General features: G+C 36.0%; 1 protein-coding gene across 1 annotated transcript in view; it reads right to left on the bottom strand.

Annotated features, from left to right (window-relative positions):
- Nucleotides 1–138: 138 nt before the first annotated feature.
- The window catches only part of LOC311283519 (A disintegrin and metalloproteinase with thrombospondin motifs 20), a 115,566-nt gene continuing 93,204 nt past the window's right edge, over nucleotides 139–22,500 (bottom strand). Inside the window, exons 29-38 of the mRNA XM_084397978.1 lie at nucleotides 16,361–16,528; nucleotides 14,886–15,059; nucleotides 13,561–13,731; nucleotides 11,770–11,961; nucleotides 9,041–9,155; nucleotides 7,999–8,188; nucleotides 5,527–5,660; nucleotides 4,214–4,305; nucleotides 3,348–3,452; nucleotides 139–2,034 (exon numbers count right to left, since the gene is read on the bottom strand). Coding sequence (XP_084254104.1) covers nucleotides 1,945–2,034; nucleotides 3,348–3,452; nucleotides 4,214–4,305; nucleotides 5,527–5,660; nucleotides 7,999–8,188; nucleotides 9,041–9,155; nucleotides 11,770–11,961; nucleotides 13,561–13,731; nucleotides 14,886–15,059; nucleotides 16,361–16,528 — 1,431 coding nt within the window. The 3' untranslated portion in view covers nucleotides 139–1,944. The remainder of the gene's footprint in view (nucleotides 2,035–3,347; nucleotides 3,453–4,213; nucleotides 4,306–5,526; nucleotides 5,661–7,998; nucleotides 8,189–9,040; nucleotides 9,156–11,769; nucleotides 11,962–13,560; nucleotides 13,732–14,885; nucleotides 15,060–16,360; nucleotides 16,529–22,500) is intronic.

The following is a 22,500-nucleotide window of genomic DNA, read 5'->3' on the forward strand; positions in this document are numbered from 1 at the left end:
TCTTTTGCTGGTTAAAATCCATAAAAAAATCTGTCGACACTGAAAAGGTTTAGAGTGAACATAAACACTGAGCAACTGCATATTATATTGCCAAATTACAATCTTATGCAACAATAAAAAAACATCCAAAATGAACATATTTCATTTTATTATGACGATCAGCATTAGTACAGTGCTGTAAATCCATTACATCAATACAATCTCAATTACATTTTTACTGTAGCACCAAAGATGATGATTACATTATAAAAAAAAAAACACTGGATTACTGTATTGAAAATATCTTTGGGCATTGAGTGGAAAACAAGCCTCGTTTTTCATTCCACCAAGATGCAAAACGTCAATCTTCACACTTCAAGTATGAATATTAAAAACACACATTTCACAAAGCTGAACTGTTAATATACAGGTGTAAATATTGTCTACGCGACTCTTGGCACACAGTGCATCATATAGTCCTTTAATTTCTGATACAGACCTTATATAGTTCAGTTGTCTATCAACACAATGATAGTCAAAGGTTCGTTAGCTGCTCGTAGATGATCCGTTATACTGGAGGTTAACACAGGCTCAAACTCAATATCCTTCAACTTATATTAGCATACATTACGTGTGATCAAGCAGACTTTGGTTGAAAGCGGAAAGTCTCTTATAGTTCAAATGATTTATTCTACTGCTACTTAAGCATTTAAAATACTTCTCAGGTATTTGCATACAGTAAAGAAGCATCTGAGTTAAAATACCTGTCAAGCTAACCATCCTGCTGGAGGTTAAAGGTCATTTCAGTAGTAAAAACATAAAAACAGCACCGTTACACTGTAAACCTCTTGTTAATGACAAAACAAAATGATCAATATTTCATAATTACGCTTTCCTGTCATGACGTAATATGTACATTTAATTACAGAATAAATATTGTCAAACATAAATAACGTACAAACGCATGATTATGAGAGGTAGGGTTATGCCATTTTAATTCGATCTACTTTAATCTTCCCTTCTAATAAAACTGGAGTGACGTTGAACAAAGTACTAAATCTAGTCCAATAATTGAATTTTGTGACATTATATCTGAATAAGGATGGGTTTTAGAGTCTCCTAACTTGTCAGTTAGTTATTCAACTAAACCATCTTAACCCAGCTGCTTTTATCTAATTATTGCTTCACATTGTTCTGTTTTCAATCAGATTAGTAACCGTTTAAAAAGCAAAAGCACATGCTTGATCAGTTTGCTTTTAGCACCGTAAATTATGTCAACATACTATTAAATATTATTAAAAACTATCATATATTAACCAGGACAATCTTTTACATTTTCAGGCATTTTACATTAAAGACAATCATCAAGATGAAGAGATTTCAGTAGTGCTAGTCTGCAGTGTTTTCTGGATTGTCATAACCTTGTTAAATGTAAAACGTTCAAATATACAAAACATTCAATTATTTATATTTTCGTATCAAGCTGATTGCTGTCGTCAGGCTCTTTACGCTCAAACGACTCGTTAACAGTGTGTTTTACATGCAGTAGTTCATATCCATCTGGACAAACAGCAGATATACTGAATTATACAATATTTTGAAACTGTTCATAAATCCCTTTACGTCAAAACGCTGCCCAAATAAAGGATTTGAACGTTCGCTACGACAAAAAATAAAGATACACCCTCTTACACTGTTGTTGCAACCAAACAATCACAATTTCATTTGGTTCAACGGGATCTTGACTGACCAGATCAATCGTGATTTTCCACTAAAAAACAAATCCGTTCTGCATCCTGGTTCTTGGAGAGACTCACTTATTTGGTTCTCGTTACTTTCGGGACGTCGAAAAGGTTTCTGAAGGCTTACCGTAGCTGCCAGACGCTAAAGAGAGACGCAAAGTGAGATTTTCTGACGCGTTCTGTTCACTGCAACACGAAGGACAAAGTCACATTGACATTTCTCTCACTGGATTTCGACAGAAAGTCCCGTATGAGGATGAGGAAGACATTTCCCACAGAAACCACCACAGCGCCCGTAGATTCTGCTGCCGTCCTGTGCAAGACGCGGGAAAGAAACAATAGAATAAAGATTATTAAGTCACTGCATACAGCAACAACAATAATAATAAATATAGCCGCAAGCAACCATCAAGGGGCCAAGCACAACAAAGGCATGATGAGTTTTGCAAGCATGGCTGGAAGAACTGCAAAAATGAGGAGTTAAAGACATTTTAAGATTAATTTAGTCAAAATGGCAGGGAAATCACAAATGCAATCCCTTGTGATATGATTAAATTGCTTATTACTTTTGACCAATAGATACCAAACTGATTTTGTGAATTATCTTGGCATCATGCCATCAAATTTGCTGATGCATTATTTGAGAATGGTTAACAAGTTTTTAATAAGTTTTTGCTGTCATGGTCTGAAGATAATCTGAGCCGAATTTGGTTAAAATCAGTCTTACAGCATACAGCATTTTACGACAAATTCAAAATGGCCAATATGGGAAAATTGGGTATTACTTGACTTGGTTTGCTGCACTGAATCAAAAATAAAAAACGGGGAAATTTCCAATTCTGTTTCTGGGAAAACCATTCAGAAGTTATGAAAAAAAATAGTTTGCCCAGAAATTATACAACTTTTTTATTTATTTTTATTATTTATTTTTTGATTCAGTGCAGCATTGAGCCATACCATTTTAGCCCATATTGGCAATTTTTTCCCATATTGGCCTAACCCTATGAAAAAAAGTTTTTTTTTTACTATTTTTCTTATTTTTCATATCTCCTGACCAGTAGGTGGTGCTGAGCTGAAACTCTGCATGTTGCCTCAGGTCATGCTTGTGTTGACATGTACCAATATTCGTCTCAATACGCTAAAGCGTTGCGGAGATACAGTCTTACGTCCATTTTGATGTGCTCTTCGTTTAATTTGTTGGCGCGTTATTCGAGAACGGTTTGGTTTATCAGAAGATAACTTTTGCCAGCATGGTCTGAAGATGATCTGAATGGCTGAAAAATGTATGTCATGAGCCGAGGTATCAGTGGAAAAAAAATACTTTTGTTTCTAGCCCTTATGGCTCAAAAGTTATTATCATAAACACAAGTGCAAAATCAGACAGTAGGTGGCGCTAGAGGGATTGAGTCAGAGACTCCAAATTTGCGGTGGTTAATGTTCAGTCTGTTCACTATCAGTGTGCCAAATTTTATACATTTCCCACCAGCGGTTCTATGGGCTGCCATAGACTCAAGAGCGGAAGAAGAAGAAGAAGAAGAAGAAGAAGAAGAAGAAGAAGAAGAAGAAGAAGAAGAAGACTAACTATAGTAATAGAACTGTGTATAATAACATCAGGTGGTTCCTCACCTCTGAGCGGTGAACTTTGAGCGTGACGTAGTTGCCTTGAGAAACCCATTTAGTGGATTCTGCGACCTTTAGTCCCGTTCCACTGAGATTTATACTAAACTGACCCTAACCAATCAGAGAAGAAGAGACAATTAAAACAAACATTCGCAGACCATTTCACTTCCGTTACATGATGTACACTACTGTTCAATTTAAAAATTAATTAATTAGCCCACTGAAAAACAAAAAGCCAAAACCAGCCTAAGCTGATTGGCTGGTTTAGTCTCTCAGGCTGGTTTTAGAGGGGTTTTGGCCACTTCTTTAGCTGATCAAGTTGGGAGAACAGCTTAAACCAGCTTAAACCAGTTTAAACCAGCTTGGCCAGCCTGAGAGACCAGCTTAAACCAATTACTTTTAGATTAAAACAGCATACAACCTGGTTTTCGCTATTTTCTTTCAGCAGGGTAATTAATGCTTTCCAGCTTAGGCTGGTTGACTGGTTTAAGATGGTCAGGTGGCTTAAACCCCTCTAAAACCAGCTGGAAGATCAGCTAAGACCAACCAGCTGTTCTTTTAGGAGGGTTTATTCATCAAGGACGCATTAAATTGATCAAAAATGGCGTTAAAGACATTTATATTGTTATTTCAAATATATACTGTTCTTTTGAACTTTCTATTTATCAACGAACACTGAGAAATAAAACAGCTGATTTACATTGGAATAATATTTCACAATTTGTACTGTATTTTTGATCAAGTAAATGCAGCAGAAGAGACTTTTAAACATCAGTGTGCTTCCACTGCCAGACATTAGCACAGGGCTGGATTCATTGCTCAGCCAGTGAAACTGTGTGTTCTGACTGATTTGTCTCAGTGTAATGCTGTACCTGAGGACATTTAGCGGCGCTGTAACAGTCTCCTGCGGACGCGAACGGGACCGAGCGACCAAACAGAGTCTGACTGAACTTCACATCAGTCGCTGAAACACAATAAACACAATCAGACATTAAACACAATCAAATTACACAATCAGTTTACTGAAGTGCATTTGCTAACACTTTACAATAAGGTTTCATGTGTTAACAATGAACAAAAACTCCTACAGCATTTATTCATCTGAATGTTCATTTCCACATGTATTAGTTAATATTAGTTAATAACTTTCATAAACAAGTCTATTTATATCAAATAACATTAACACAGATTAATAATGCTGTAAATATATATTGCTAAAGCATCAGATAAACGTTAACAAATCAGACCTTATTGTAAAGTGTTACAGTTTACAGTCAAACCAAACTTTATTCAGACAGCTTCAACATTTCTCGCATTATCAGTTTATTCGCTATAGTTTAGAAAACGGTAATAAAATATGAGCAGAACTCAGTTGATATTTGACTGGTTTTGTCCGTCCTTCTGTTAGACTGTCTCACACATGAATTATGTTGAATATCTGTCAGCTGTTAAATTTAACTACACAATTAGATAATACCAGTTTAGCTCAACCAGTGACCAAGCAATGCTTCATTCTGTTCAGTCTGTGTGTAAAAAGAGCATTAGCAATTAAAGACAAAACACACTTCAGCAAAACATGATCAGCTCAAAGTGTCTGGATCATTTATGGACCCAAATGTTACTGGTAGTCACTGTATGAAGAATTATTGAGTATAATATGTCACAGCTTACTTTATTTTGCTCTCCTCACTCACATAAATGAACTATAGTGCCCTGATCACACTAGTGAAACAATATCAAAAGTTATATGTGGTGTCTGAATAATGTTTGTTTTGACTGTATATTACTTTATTATATATTTATTTATGTATACACACATTATTGTTTTTTATATTATTCATATACTAATGTTTTAACTTCAGAAATCAATATTTGGGGGAATAATGCTGAATATAAACTTGTTTACTTTAAGTCTGAAAACATAACGTCTTTTATTGTTTTGTTATTTTGACTAGTTGTCATTTTCTGCCAATAAATGCTCTAATTTTTAGGAAGACCCACTGCACACACTAGTAAAACCATATCAAAAGTTATATCTGGTGTCTGAATAATCTTTGGTTTGACTGTATATTACTTTATTATATATTTATTCATGTATACACACATTGTTTTTCATATTATCTGAATACTTTGGTTTGACTGTACATGTGCATGAGGTAAAGCTCTGCAAACGTCGAGGACTCACTGATGATGCGCATGCTGGGAAGATCGAGCCTCACGCGCTGGAAGACGGTGTATCCGGCCGAAGCGTAATCGTTCCTGCACTCGCAGTCCTGTCGACGGCTGCCGTTATACGGGCACTCAAACGGGTTCTGGAGCCTGGGAAGAAACGGGAAGAAATGTGTGATGAGAGTTTCCTACTTATGAATCCAGACATGCTGATTATACTGTAGTGGTCAAACGTTTGGAACAATTAAGATGCTTAAATGTGGTTTAAAGAGTCTCTTCTGCTCACCAAAGCTGCAGTTATTTGACCAGAAATAATGTAAAAATTGTGCAATATTATTATTATGTAAATCATCTGTTTTCTATGTGAATATATTTTAAAGTGTAATTTATTCCTGTGATCAAAGCTGAATTTTCAGCATCATTACTCTAGTCTTCAGTGTCACATGATCCTTCAGAAATCACTCTAATATGAGGATTTGATGCACGGTTAATATATTTATGAAAAAGAAAAAAGAAAGAGAAAAAGATATATATAATTTATTTTTATTTTTTTATATTATATTATATTATTTAATACATATATTAAAATAATAATCAATACAATGACTTATTCATTATTTTATTATTTATTATTTTGATTATTAGTTTTAATTAAAATTCAATTATATATATATATATATATATATATATATATATATAAAATATATATATAAAAAGTTCATTATTTTTATTTTTTTAATTATAATTGCAAAAATAATGTATTCATCTATTGATTAGTTTATTATAAATATACATATATAAAAAAACACAGTGACTGTGTGAGTCAGTACTGTAGTGTGTTTAGAGCTCAGTGTTTCTCAGGTGTGTGTGTGTGAGTCAGTACTGTAGTGTGTTTAGAGCTCAGTGTTTCTCAGGTGTGTGTGAGTCAGTACTGTAGTGTGTTTAGTGCTCAGTGTTTCTCAGGTGTGTGTGTGTGAGTCAGTACTGTAGTGTGTTTAGAGCTCAGTGTTTCTCAGGTGTGTGTGAGTCAGTACTGTAGTGTGTTTAGAGCTCAGTGTTTCTCAGGTGTGTGTGTGTGAGTCAGTACTGTAGTGTGTTTAGAGCTCAGTGTTTCTCAGGTGTGTGTGAGTCAGTACTGTAGTGTGTTTAGAGCTCAGTGTTTCTCATGTGTGTGTGTGTGAGTCAGTACTGTAGTGTGTTTAGAGCTCAGTGTTTCTCAGGTGTGTGTGAGTCAGTACTGTAGTGTGTTTAGAGCTCAGTGTTTCTCAGGTGTGTGTGAGTCAGTATAGTGTGTTTAGTGCTCAGTGTTTCTCAGGTGTGTGTGAGTCAGTACTGTAGTGTGTTTAGAGCTCAGTGTTTCTCAGGTGTGTGTGAGTCAGTACTGTAGTGTGTTTAGAGCTCAGTGTTTCTCAGGTGTGTGTGAGTCAGTACTGTAGTGTGTTTAGAGCTCAGTGTTTCTCAGGTGTGTGTGAGTCAGTACTGTAGTGTGTTTAGAGCTCAGTGTTTCTCAGGTGTGTGTGAGTCAGTACTGTAGTGTGTTTAGAGCTCAGTGTTTCTCAGGTGTGTGTGAGTCAGTACTGTAGTGTGTTTAGAGCTCAGTGTTTCTCAGGTGTGTGTGAGTCAGTACTGTAGTGTGTTTAGAGCTCAGTGTTTCTCATGTGTGTGTGTGTGAGTCAGTACTGTAGTGTGTTTAGAGCTCAGTGTTTCTCAGGTGTGTGTGAGTCAGTACTGTAGTGTGTTTAGAGCTCAGTGTTTCTCAGGTGTGTGTGTGTGAGTCAGTACTGTAGTGTGTTTAGAGCTCAGTGTTTCTCAGGTGTGTGTGTGTGAGTCAGTACTGTAGTGTGTTTAGAGCTCAGTGTTTCTCAGGTGTGTGTGAGTCAGTACTGTAGTGTGTTTAGAGCTCAGTGTTTCTCAGGTGTGTGTGAGTCAGTACTGTAGTGTGTTTAGAGCTCAGTGTTTCTCAGGTGTGTGTGAGTCAGTACTGTAGTGTGTTTAGAGCTCAGTGTTTCTCAGGTGTGTGTGAGTCAGTACTGTAGTGTGTTTAGAGCTCAGTGTTTCTCAGGTGTGTGTGAGTCAGTACTGTAGTGTGTTTAGAGCTCAGTGTTTCTCAGGTGTGTGTGAGTCAGTACTGTAGTGTGTTTAGAGCTCAGTGTTTCTCAGGTGTGTGTGTGTGAGTCAGCACTGTAGTGTGTTTAGAGCTCAGTGTTTCTCAGGTGTGTGTGTGTGTGTGAGTCAGTACTGTAGTGTGTTTAGAGCTCAGTGTTTCTCAGGTGTGTGTGTGTGTGTGAGTCAGTACTGTAGTGTGTTTAGTGCTCAGTGTTTCTCAGGTGTGTGTGAGTCAGCACTGTAGTGTGTTTAGAGCTCAGTGTTTCTCAGGTGTGTGTGAGTCAGTACTGTAGTGTGTTTAGAGCTCAGTGTTTCTCAGGTGTGTGTGTGTGAGTCAGCACTGTAGTGTGTTTAGAGCTCAGTGTTTCTCAGGTGTGTTTACCTGTACCCGTACACCTCTGAGTAGTTGTCGGTCTGTCCGCTGCGCAGCGTCACGTACTCCTTCGGGAAAGCGCTGTGCATCTCGGCACAGTAAACGCGCAGGATCTTGGAGCGAACAGTGATGTGATGTTCTCCGTCTCTCCTGACGCCTCCCTTCACCTGGAGCTGCCGGCAGCTGGTGAGGAGTTCACCTGAGCACACACACACACACACACACACACACACACAGAGGTGAGCTCACAGAGTCTCCGCGAGTGTGTAGCTGCGTCTGCCTCACACTCACAGTCGGTCTGCCTGCAGGTGGCACTAGACTTACTTACTCTCTCTCTCTCTCTCACACACACACACACACACACACACACACACACACACTCACAGTCGGTCTGCCTGCAGGTGGCACTAGACTTACTTACTCTCTCTCTCTCTCTCACACACACACACACACACACACACACACACACACTCACAGTCGGTCTGCCTGCAGGTGGCACTAGACTTACTTACTCACACTCTCTCTCTCTCTCTCTCTCTCTCTCTCACACACACACACACACACACACTCACAGTCCGTCTGCCTGCAGGTGGCGCTAGACTTACTTACACACACACTCTCTCTGTCTCTCACACACACTCACACACACTCACAGTCCGTCTGCCTGCAGGTTGCGCTAGACTTACACACACTCTCTCTCTCTCTCTCTCACACACACACACACACACACACACACACAGTCGGTCTGCCTGCAGGTGGCGCTAGACTGACTAACTCACACTCTCTCTCTCTCTCTCTCTCTCTCTCTCTCACACACTCACAGTCGGTCTGCGTGCAGGTGGCGCTAGACTTACTTACACACACACACACACACACACACACACACACACACTCTCTCTCTCTCACACACACACACACACACACACACACACACACACACGCACACACACACACACACACACTCACAGTCCGTCTGCCTGCAGGTGGCGCTGGACTTACTTATTCACACTCACTCTCTCTCTCTCTCTCTCTCTCTCTCTCACACACTCACAGTCGGTCTGCCTGCAGGTGGCGCTGGACTCGGGCCGGCTGGACGATGAGCAGGTCTCAGCCCCGACACACTCCACCGTCCTCCGCATTACTCCAGCGCCACACGTCTGAGAGCACTGAGACACAACACAACACATGTCAGGCCCATAGCACACAGAGAGCCAGCTTATGTGTTGCATTAAAATATTGCGTTACTCCCAAAAAAGTAACTAACTGCGTTACTTAGTTACTTTTTATGGAAAGAAATGGTTACAAAATTGCTTTACTTAATTACTTTTAATGAAAAGTAATACGTTACAATATTGTTTTACTTAGTTACTTTTTATGAAAAGTAATGTGTTACAATATTCTGTTACTTAGTTACTTTTTATGGAAAGTAATGTGTTACAATATTCCGTTACTTAGTTACTTTTTATGGAAAGTAATGCCTTACAATACAGAGTTACTTAGTTACTTTTTATGAAAAGTAATTTGTTACAATATTGCGTTACTTAGTTACTTTTTATGAAAAGTAATGCGTTACAATATTGCATTACTTAGTTACTTTTTATGGAAAGTAATGTGTTACAATATTCCGTTACTTAGTTACTTTTTATGGAAAGTAATGCGTTACAATACAGAGTTACTTAGTTACTTTTTATGGAAAGTAATGCGTTACAATACAGAGTTACTTAGTTATTTTTTATGGAAAGTAATGTTACAATATTCCGTTACTTAGTTACTTTTTATGGAAAGTAATGCGTTACAATACAGAGTTACTTAGTTATTTTTTATGGAAAGTAATGCGTTACAATACAGAGTTACTTAGTTACTTTTTATGGAAAGTAATGTGTTACAATATTCTGTTACTTAGTTACTTTTTATGGAAAGTAATGTTACAATATTCCGTTACTTAGTTACTTTTTATGGAAAGTAATGCGTTACAATACAGAGTTACTTAGTTACTTTTTATGGAAAGTAATGTGTTACAATATTCTGTTACTTAGTTACTTTTTATGGAAAGTAATGTTACAATATTCCATTACTTAGTTACTTTTTATGGAAAGTAATGCGTTACAATACAGAGTTACTTAGTTACTTTTTATGGAAAATAATGTGTTACAATATTCCGTTACTTAGTTACTTTTTATGGAAAGTAATGCGTTACAATACAGAGTTACTCAGTTACTTTTTATGGAAAGTAATGTGTTACAATACTTTTCCGTTACTTTTTCTCACCTGTGCTGGGCTTGCTTGTTTGTTTTTTAATAGTGCTGGGCAAAGATTAATCAAGATTAATCGCATCCAAAATTTAAATAATGTTTGTGTACTGTGTATAATTATATTGTATATATAAATACACACAAATGCATGTATATATTTAAGAAATATTTGCATGCATATACTTTATATATATTTATATATCATTTATATTATACAGTATATAAATATAAATATTTTATATATAAATAACACGTTTTATTAAATCTATACCTGCATGTGTGTGTATTTATATATACAAAATAATTATACACAGTACACACACATTTATTTAAGCACAAACTTTTATTTTGGATGTGATTAATCTTTGCCCAGCACTATTTTTTAATAACAACAAAAAAGTTCTATTTTTGGCAAATGTTAAGGCCCTTTCACACCAAAAGTGAAATGAATAAGCCTCAGACTGAAGGAAATGCATATTTACTCCTGTACAGTAGATGCATATTTAAACCTTTCAACTGCTGTTCTGGAGTAAAGAACAATAGGATACAGTAGAAGGAAGTTCAACACTCTTATTTCTAAATCTAATCTAAAGTCATTTTTGCATATTAGTAGGGTTAAATTAGATTGAAGGTCAGCAGCAAAGACATTGGTTAATAAAGTGAGATTAAATACATAAGTATATTTGTGTATTTTAATATAGTTAATTATAAAACATTTTGCATAAAATTCTGAAATTTTATTCATTTTGAGGAATATTGAATAAATGATACTGAGTAAAGGCATGTTCACATTTAGTCTAGAACTACAATAACCATCATGTTCACACACACACCTCCTCACTGTATTTCTCTCAACATGGGGACAGGAGAGCTGTCAGTCAATACATGTGAAAAAGTAACTAGCATTTCTTATTTGAAAAAGTAACTTAGATATTTTGTTGTAAATTGAAAAAGTAATGCGTTACTTTACTAGTTACTTGAAAAAGTATCTGATTACGTAACTCAAGTGACATAAAAAAGTAATCTGATTACGTAACTCAAGTGACTTAAAAAAGTAATTTGATTACGTAACTTAAGTGACTTGAAAAAAACCCAACTAATTACTTAACTCAAGTGACGTGAAAAAGTTATCTGATTACATAACTCAAGTGACTTAAAAAAGTAATCTGATTACGTAACTCAAGTGACTTGAAAAAGTAATCTGATTACGTAACTCAAGTAACTTGAAAAAAACAACTAATTACTTAACTCAAGTGACTTGAAAAAGTAATCTGATTACATAACTCAAGTGACTTAAAGTAATCTGATTACGTAACTCAAGTGACTTGAAAAAGTAATCTGATTACGTAACTCAAGTGACTTGAAAAAGTAATCTGATTACATAACTCAAGTGACTTAAAGTAATCTGATTACGTAACTCAAGTGACTTGAAAAAGTAATCGGATTACGTAACTCAAGTGACTTGAAAAAGTAATCTGATTACTTAACTCAAGTTACTTGTAATGAGTTACCCATCACGGGCCCTCACCTGACTCCAGGGGCCGGCGCTCCAGGCTCCAACTGATGGACAGGCTGGGAGTCGACAAGGTCTGCTGTCGGTCGGCCGGCGCTCGCTACACTGAGAGAACGACTGCAGGTCAGAGGTCAACCGGAGGTCAGAGGTCACGGCAGAGCAACGAACCTCCCGGCGCTGGAGTCCAGAGCCGCAGCTCACTGAACACTGAACACACATCAAACACACTCCTCATCATACAGGAGCACTGGGAGACCATTATAATGTGTATGTGTATGAATGTGGTAACACTTTACTTTATTTTACAGTGTCCTTGTTACATATATTGTATTTACCACAGTAATAACAGTAAATTATGCAAAATTACATGCAACCAACCCTCAACCAAATCCAAATCCTACCCTAACCCTATAGTACATGTAGATGCTTAATATTACTCAGTACTTAAATATATAATTACACTGTAACAATGACACCTGAAAATAAAGTGTAACACTTAACAGTAGTTAACATTAGTTAATGTATTAACTAACAAGAACTAACAATCAGCAATACATTTGTTACATTAATTATTAATCTTTGTTAATATTAGTTAATAAAAATCCAGCTGTTCATTGTAAGTTCATGTTAGTTCACAGTGCATTAACTAATGCTAACAAATACAACCTTTGATTTTAATAACGTATTATTAAATATTTAAATTAACATTAACTAAGATTAATTAATGCTGTAGAAGTGCAGTTCATTCTTAGTTCATGTTAACTAATATTAACTAATGAACCTTATTGTAAAGTGTTACCATGAATTTTTATAATTATTTGTATTACTATTATTTTATTATATAATGAACTGATTAAATATTATTATTTAACTAACTTTATTAACTAATTATTAACTAATTAACCAATTAAGTGAAGGGATTTAATTATTTTAATATTTATTTATGATTTCAATTTTATGTGACTTTGACGAAGCAAATGAAGGAATTCCATTACTTTCATATTCAATTATTTATTATTTGTTGTGTGTTTTGTGTGAAATTTAGTTATTTCAACTTTTTTTTTTATAAGAATTGGAGCAGAAAGTGAAGGAATTTAATTATTTGTTTATTTATTTTATTATTCATTTAAAACAATTAAGTGGAATTTGAACAACAAGTGAAGCTATTTATTTATTGGAGGCACATGTAAAGAAATTTCATTATCTATTATTTATTTATTTATTATGTAATTTTTGTATTATTTATTTGTTTCTATTTATAAATGTTGTTATTTTTTAAGATTTCTTTATTATTTGGATTTTTTATATGAATTTGAGAAACAAGTGAAGAAATGTCATTATTTCAATAAATATTAATGTATTTATATTTTATGTGAAATGGCACAACAAGTAAATTAATTAATTTATATATGTATTTATTTTATTTTTTAATTATTTTTTATATTAATTTAAACAGCAAGTGAAGAAATGTATTTATTCTAATATTTATTTATTTTGTTTTTTGAGTGTGAATTGGAGTAGCAAGTGAAGCAATTTCATTATTTATTAATTCATTTTTATGTACTTGGATTGGAAAAGCAAGTGAAGAAATTGCATTATTTTAATATTTAATTATGTATTTATTTTTTTATGTGACGGAGGAGTTTCAGTTATTTATTTATTTATTTTACTTCTTTTTTGGGAATTTATTTAATGTGAAACTGCAAATTGTCATCATACATTAATATTTGTACTGAGCAGAAGCTCAGGCTGATGCTGTGATTGACACACACACAGACACACACAGACACACACACACACACACACCTGACTCCAGGCTGCAGTGACCCACACGTGCTGACAGGTGGCGCTGTGGCACGGCTCGTGTGTGTGAGGTTTGGCTGAGGCGTCACACACACGTTCAGGAACCACGTTCATCCCTCCGTCCAGACAAAACACTGACCTGGACCTCACGCCTCGTCCACAGGTGGCGTTACACTGGACACACACACACACACACACACACACACACACACACACACACACACACACACACACACACACACACACACACACACACACACACACACACACACACACACACACAAACAAAGAAAAATCTTTCATCAAACTGTAATAACTTTCTCTGCATGAAACATATTTCTGCTGTAACCTAGGCTGTGTGTGGTTGGGGAAGCATATTATTATTATTATATTATTTTATCTGTCAGTCAAACAGATAGTCCCGCCCTCAACTCCTGTGATTGGCTAAGAAGTCAGAACACTAAACTGAATAATTCCCATTTAAATCTGCTGGTATTTAAGGAAGGATGAAGTGCTGAGATCCTCCAGAAGAGGGCGATGTTGCACCATCACAGCTCTCACACACACACACACGCACACACACACACACACACACACACACACACACGCACACACACACACACACACACACACACACACAGGCATGTTTGAGGTCAAAGGTCAGAGAGACACAAATCAAGCAGATTAGATGTCAGACGACAGCTCCTCCATAACCATAAACAGCAGAACATCAATCCGCTGTGTTTTATATGTGAGACTGTCTGAAGTCTGAGCTGTTGTTCTGGAGATGATCTTATCACACACACCCTCAGCGGAGAGACACAGATCACATCTCCAGTTTTAGGACCAGCAAGATCAGGCAGAAAGCTCCTAAAAACAGGCTTCGTTTCCTTTATGCTAATTTTTTCAATATTTTGGGTTGAAATCTGACTTTTATTCTTGATTTTCTTCATCTTTCTCTACACTGAAAAGAATGTGGAAACAATTTTCACACTCCACACACAGTTGTTTTAAATCAAAAATGTTTTACAAAAGCATCTTATGTGCAGTAAAAGTCCTATTAATCCATTTACTATATATATATATATTATATTTTTTATAAAACAATAAAGATAATTAAATGTAAAAATAAAAATAAAATAAAATAAAATTAAATAATAATAATAAAAAATACATAAAAAAAATATATAAATAAAAATAATAATAAAATAAAATAAAATATTTCAGCTGGTGAGGCTGGGAAATCTCCTTAACCAGGTCCAGATACAGAGTATCAGCTCGAGTGTAACGTGTGTGTGACCCGTGACGTTTCTGCATGTGTTACTCACGTCCCGCCACCCGTGAGCCGTCCAGCTGTGTGTGTGACACCCGGTGAGGAAGCAGGAGCGGATCGACACGGGACGCACACGCTCGTCACACAGGTCATCCCTGACGCGACCTCTGACCTTTAACCTGCAGAAGACCTCGCGGGACTGAACGCCAGTGCCGCAGCTCACCGAACACTGCACACACACACACACACACACGAGAGCATGATCACGGGACGTCTGTGTTACAGCACTGGTGTTGTGTGTGTTACGTGTTCTTCCTCTGATTTCTGAGAGGTCATGATTGCTTCCAGACCGCGGGGGGAATGACGGGGTTAACTGGTGTAGAGATGGACGACCCATGTGACCTAACACCTCAGCCAATCAGAACACTGGGTGGATTTACTACATCTGGGGTGCGTTTCCCTAAAGCATCGTTGGCCAACTATGATCGTAATTTCCACTGAACTCTATTGTTAATGACAGAACTGGCGACCATAGCTGGCTTTGGGGAACCGGACTATTTCTTTGATGAATCAGATTAGAATACTCACATACTGTTTCTAGTACTTTACTTTGGGGGAAAACATTTTGTTTATAAAATATATAAATAAAAAATATTTATTGGCAAAATACGTGTTTTTTAAAAGGGAAAAATACGGAAGAGAATTAGGACCAAGCAATAATCCTAATAAATATCGAGATTAAAGTCGTTAAATTTTGAGAAAAAAGTTCACAGTACAGTGTTGAGAATAAACTCATTACATTTCGAGAATGAAGTCGTGTTTCGAGAAAAAACTCGTAAAAGTAAAAAATAAATTAAAAAAAGTCGAAAATAAAACGTTGAGAATAAACTAATTATACTTTGAGAATAAACTTCTTGTGTTTTGACAAAAAAGTTTATTAAAAAGTTTCAAGAAAATGCGAGTTAAATGTGGAGAATAAACTAATGGATCAGTGTTCACTGCTGACTGATCGAGGACAGGACAGAGTCGGATCACTCACACTTTCTAGAACCAGGTCTGAAACCGCTTCGTTCTTGGAGCGTTTCTGAACTTCTGATCTGATATCCGGCTCTATTGCAGCGCTCGTGATCTACAGTCATCACTGATCCACACGCATGACGTCACACTTCACTCGCTCCTCGCTCGGGTGTCGATGGATGACAGAAACACAGATGTTAGATCACGAATGAAGCCTGTATAAATGAGCTCAGATTGATCTAAAAATATAACGACTTTATTCTCGGAATTTAATGAGTTTATTCTCAACGTTGTATTTCGACTTTTTTTCTCTAAATTTAACGAGTTTAATCTCGCATTATAATGACTTAAACATGTTTTATTATTGCTTGGCCCTAATCCTCTTCCGTAGGAAAAATCCTTAGTTTTTGTTTAAAAATATATTTTATGGGAGTACTATGTGTTCATTTACAAATACCACCCCCCCCCCCCCAAATAATTTGTTTCTGTCAGACAGGAAGTGAGGTCACGCACCGCTCTCCACTGATTGGCTCTCCAGCCGGGGCAGGGTCCCGCCCTGCAGGCCTTCTGTGTTCTGGGCCGGTTCTGATGAGCGCAGGCCTCGTCCTCCATCTGGGTCTGATTCTGGTCCACACACACGATCTGTCGCTCTTTCATTCCCTTCCCACAGGACACCGAACACTAGAGAGAGAGAGAGAGAGAGAGAGAGCATCACATCAGCAGTCCAACTACAGCGTGCAACATTTCATACTTCGTGTCTTTTTTCCAAGCGATGGGATTAAAGTCAGCCCGAGAAAACCATCAACAATCATCTGGAACCAATAACACAGAGGAACAGAGGAGAGACGTCCACATCCGGACATGAGGCACTACAAGATTCACGAGGGGACGGACATCTGTAAAACTACATGCATTTAAAAATTACATTAAGTTAAGTTAAAATAAATATAATTTAAGTTTAAAATTAAATAAAAAAAATCCCCAAAAATAAGACAGCTTATTATTGGCACTGGTGTAGGAGTACTGTGTGTCCCTTCACTAAAAAAAAAAAAAAAAAAAAAAAAAAAAGATATATAATATAAGATAAAATGTCACATAAAATAAATTAAAAATTAAAAACAATAAGGCATGACTTATTATTGACAATTTTGGAGTAAAATAATCTTTTTTGTGTTTCATTATCTAGTAGTATAGTATTATATATAGATATATAAATTGAAAATAATAAAATAAAATGCTGGATGCAATTAGGGGACCGCAAAATAAAATAAAATAAAATAAAATAAAATAAAATAAAATAAAATAAAATAAAATAAAATAAAATAAAATAAAATAAAATAAAATAAAATAAAATAAAATAAAATAAAATAAAATAAAATAAAAGCCTATTTTTGGAGTCCTTAAATAATGTATATTAATATATATTGAATAAATATATAAAATGTACAATAATAATATTATAATACACATTTATTTATTTGATAACAGTGTGTGATGCAGGGCGGGGCCGGATGCTAATGAGCGTCACACCGGACTCTAGTCCCACAGAGGAGCTCAGGAAGGAGAAAAGCAGGAGTGACGACAGGCCAGGACCAGAGAGGACCAGAGAGGACCAGAGAGGACCAGAGAGGACCAGGACTGGACATTAGTTTATTAGGAGGACTGGTATTTTGTTACTTTTAATTTTATATTAAATATGAGCTGGATCTTCTCCAGTTGCCGGTTTGGACTGATCCCAGTACCACGTCATGGAGAATAGAAGAAACAGGTTTGAGCAGCACTAAAGAACATCCAGACACACACACACACACACACACACACACACACACACACACACACACACACACACACACACACACACACACACACACACACACACACACACACACACACACACACACACACACACACCCACCCACCCACACACACACACACATCATAAACAAGGTCATTACAAAGGTATTTTAAACACAGGGCTGCAGTCTGCCAGCAGCAAAACACATCAAAGAACACACAGATAAGTGAGCAACCATCAGATACACACACACACACACACACACACACACACACACACACACACACACACACACACACACACACACACACACACACACACACACACACACACACACACACACACACACACACACACACAGAGTAATGGGCTCGGATAAACCACTCCTCAAAACTCCTAAAGGAAAAGAGGAGGAGAAACAGGGAAGAGGAGAGACGGCTGTGAACAGTTAGTAGTTATTCAGCTTTACGAGGACACACACAACTGAAGGACGATCTTCATCTTCATCTTCATCTGAGGACGGAAGAGAGGAGAAGCAGGAGAAGAGAGGAGTAACTGAGGTAAAGATGAAGATGTTTACTGTAGAAACGCTGCATGATACACACACTGATCTATCGCATGAACGTGTGTTTGATTCTCATCATCTGACTTTACTGAGCCTTAACTGACTTTACTTCTGAGACTCATAATCTCATGAAACATGAAACATGTTCTGCTCATAATTCAGCATTAAGTTTATTTTAAATGTTATATATATATATACCAAAAAATCTAATCTATTCCAATTTAAATGATGATTATTTTATGTATATGTTTTTATTTGTTCAGACAGAAACATGACTGTGCTCGTCAGGCGTATCAGACTGAAGTATTTCAGACTGTTTATTGCTCGAACACCAAAAATGCATGAAGTCCATAACCAGATCCATGTGTGTTAGAAATCAGATTTGTGGAAAAGCATTTCTGTCTGAATCAGAGTGTTTTGTGTGGATGTAACATCAGTTCTGCTCAGTGTTTCCCTCAGAGAAACTCGTCAGTCTCAACAGTTTCTTCAGTTACTGATTATCAACTATCGTGAAAAGAACATTTCTCAAAAGTTCAAACAATGTACACATTTTATATATATATATATATATAAAAAACTAGAATTTTTTATAGAAATGTAAACACGTTGAATTAAAAATATTTTTAAATTATATAAAATATAAAAAGTTTATTTACATTTATTATACAAATTAATTATTTATTTTTATTAAATTGTATAAAATTATTAAATATTTTAATTAAATGTATTAATGTATATACAATCAATATACATAAAATATAAATTAAATGTTTAATATACAGTATATATTCTATACATTTTACATATATAAAATTTTATATACAGTATGATATATAAAATAAAATAATATATATTATTAATTTAAGCTTTTTTTATTTATTTTTTACTTAAGTTGTATTCAATTAATATATATTTAATTAAAAAAATATATAAATATGAATATAAATTTACAATACATTAAATATAAATTAAATACTTATATTGTATATATTAAAAATAAAATAGAATAATCTAATTTATTTATTTTAAATGTAATTAAATCAATAATTGAATAACTGATCCTCTTTCATACAGACAACGAGTGATCAGAAACCAAATCAGCAGAAACGGCATCATGTCATTATTAAATTGACTCGCATAAGATAACACAGATCATATTCATAAACAGATCATATTCATAAGCAGATCATATTAAGCACGTGACGTGTGAAATAACTGAGTGTTTCCAGGACTGGTTTAGATCTGAATGCTGACGTCACGGTGAGTTCAACAAAAAAGTTCACAAAGTGTCAAGAGCTGACTATGATTATAAATGGATATTAAAGAGCATATTTAAGCGCACTTCTCATAGATGAAATACTTTCCCGTTGCACAGCACATGAAGATCAAGAGTCTGCATATGAAAACCACATGAGAGGATCAGACTCTTCAAAGATCTCGGTGAACGTCATTCACGAAACCCTGGCAGAACCTCAAACACCAGCAGAATCACCACACACACACACACACACACACACACACACACACACACACACACACACACACACACACACACACACACTGATCATCATACACATACGCTACCTCAAACACCAGCAGAATCACCACACACACACACACACACACACACACACACACACACACACACGCGCACACACACACACACTGATCATCATACACATACGCTACCTCAAACACCAGCAGAATCACCACACACACACACACACACACACACACACACACACACACACACACACACACACACACACACACACACACACACACACTGATCATCATACACATACGCTACCTCAAACACCAGCAGAATCACCACACACACACACACACACACACACACACACACACACACACACACACACACACACACACACACACACACACTGATCATCATACACATACGCTACCTCAAACACCAGCAGAATCACCACACACACACACACACACACACACACACACACACACACACACACACACACACCTACACACACACACACACACACACACACACACACACACACGCTGTGTGTCTGAGGAGTGAAGGTGAGACGACAGATGACAGCCGGTGAGATCTGCACAACAATAAATCAGCAAAAATTAATAAAGTAAAGTAACATAATCCTTAAAATTATACAATCAGTGATTTAAAAATTAAATAATCTTTAACAAAAAAAATCTTAATTAAATATTTAACTATCTAAACTATTATTTACATTTTATTGTAAATATTAATTATAATATAAATAAAATATAAATTATATATTTTATATATTCTCTATTTATATAGAATAGAATGTAAATGAAATAATTTGCATAATTAGTATACAGTATATATACACTTCTAATATATTTATAATTTCTTTATTTAATTATTTTATTTTAAACATTTATTATAATACCACATAATATAATGTATATATTATACATGTTCTCTCTAGAATTGAACATAATATTTTTTTCTATTTTGTTATATATATATATATATTTAAAATATATTTATAATTTCTTTATTTAAATATTTAATTTTAAATATAATGTATATAATTTAAAATAATAATAATTAATAATAATATATATACACACACACACACATATATAATTATGTAAATTATTAATTATTATTATTATAAATTCTATATATTATATTTAAAATAATATATGTGTGATTCGGGAGCGTGTTGAAGTCAAACACCCGTGACTTTAGCATGTCATGAACTCATTTCTCCATCAGCAGGGCTTTGTGTGTGTGTGTGTGTGTGTGTGTGTGTGTGTGTGTGTGTGTGTGTGTGTGTGTGTGTGTGTGTGTGTGTGTGTGTGTGTGTGTGTGTGTGTGTGTGTGTGTGTGTGTGTGTGTGTTTACTCTTTCAGACATGAAGTGCTGCGTTTGTTCAACCATATTTGGCCCTGGAGGGAATCTGTGTATCTTGAGCTCATCACATATTTAGAGTCCAGACCGGAATAGTTTATGCTTCAAGGATACGTCTAGATGAGTCCCGAGTGAATCTTCCTCATATTCCGCAGCCATTATATGAAACACGATATATCCAGACACGTGGAGTCAGTCTGGAGTCCAGTACTTTATATAGCTTGCCAAGTTTATATTCCCATATTAAATGATCAACTGATTCCTAAACAAAAAGCCAACAAACATTTTCATGCTATTGAAATATTGCGTTTTGTATGATTGAATCTGATGGTATAATTGAATCATCCCACACAGCGGCGGATGAATCACTGACTCAGATGAACCATGACTCAGATGAATCATGACTCAGATAAATCACTGACTCAGATGAATCATGACTCAGGTGAATCATGACTCAGGTGAATCATTACACAGATGAATCATGACTCAAATGAATCACTGACTCAGATGAATCATGACTCAGATGAGTGTGACCGATTGATCCGGACAGATCCAGGGTGGTTTTCTTTTCCATCTGGGATCCAGACGAGAGCAGGACTGGACCGGGACTAAACCACACCACACGAATCTTCAGTTCTAGACTGGTTTACAGCTGTTAACCACTTAAACTACACATTTTCAACTGGTGGGTTGAATATATTGTTCATAAATATCACATTCTAGTGTCAAATCTGGATTCCTTAACCCTCTGGTGCTCTCAGAATTTGAGCTTGATATCTCAGTAAATGAGCTTTCAGTGAGTGTGTGTTCGGCTGCAGTACCGAACGCTTCCACTAGAGGAAATTGGTCTCATTCATTTCCAATGCTCTCATGTTTGACCGCGAGGAGCTCAAGTGTGACTGTTTTTTACAGGACCATTTAACCTGTTCGAATCATGTCCATGATGTGTGTGTGTGTGTGTTCACACAGCAAGTGCCAAAACCTTTACCAGGTTTCGTACCATTCTGATGAAGAAATAAATTCAGGAATGAGCGAAGAGCAGCCGAGGGTTAAAGTGACGCCAGTTGACCGACGGCGCTGGTCAATCATTGAGCTCTACAAGAACTTTGGCTTAATTTGAGCTGAACACCAGTAACAATCCAGACTAACCCTGAGAAACTCTTCAGATTCAGAGTCAAACACAGAAGAGCTGAAACACAGTTCTGCTCTTCATCTTCATCAGAGTCTCCTCTCCTGTCCATCAGAAACTGAACCAGAGAGAGGCTCGTCTCAGACTGAGGATGAGGAGAATCACAACTAAACACTTCCAGATCCAGGATCCCTCCTTCATTCCTAACACACACACACACACACACACACACACACACACACACACACACACACACACACACACACACACACACACACAC

This window comes from Rutilus rutilus (genome assembly GCF_951802725.1).
Source record: "Rutilus rutilus genome assembly, chromosome: 23".
Taxonomy (NCBI): Eukaryota; Metazoa; Chordata; class Actinopteri; order Cypriniformes; family Leuciscidae; genus Rutilus; species Rutilus rutilus.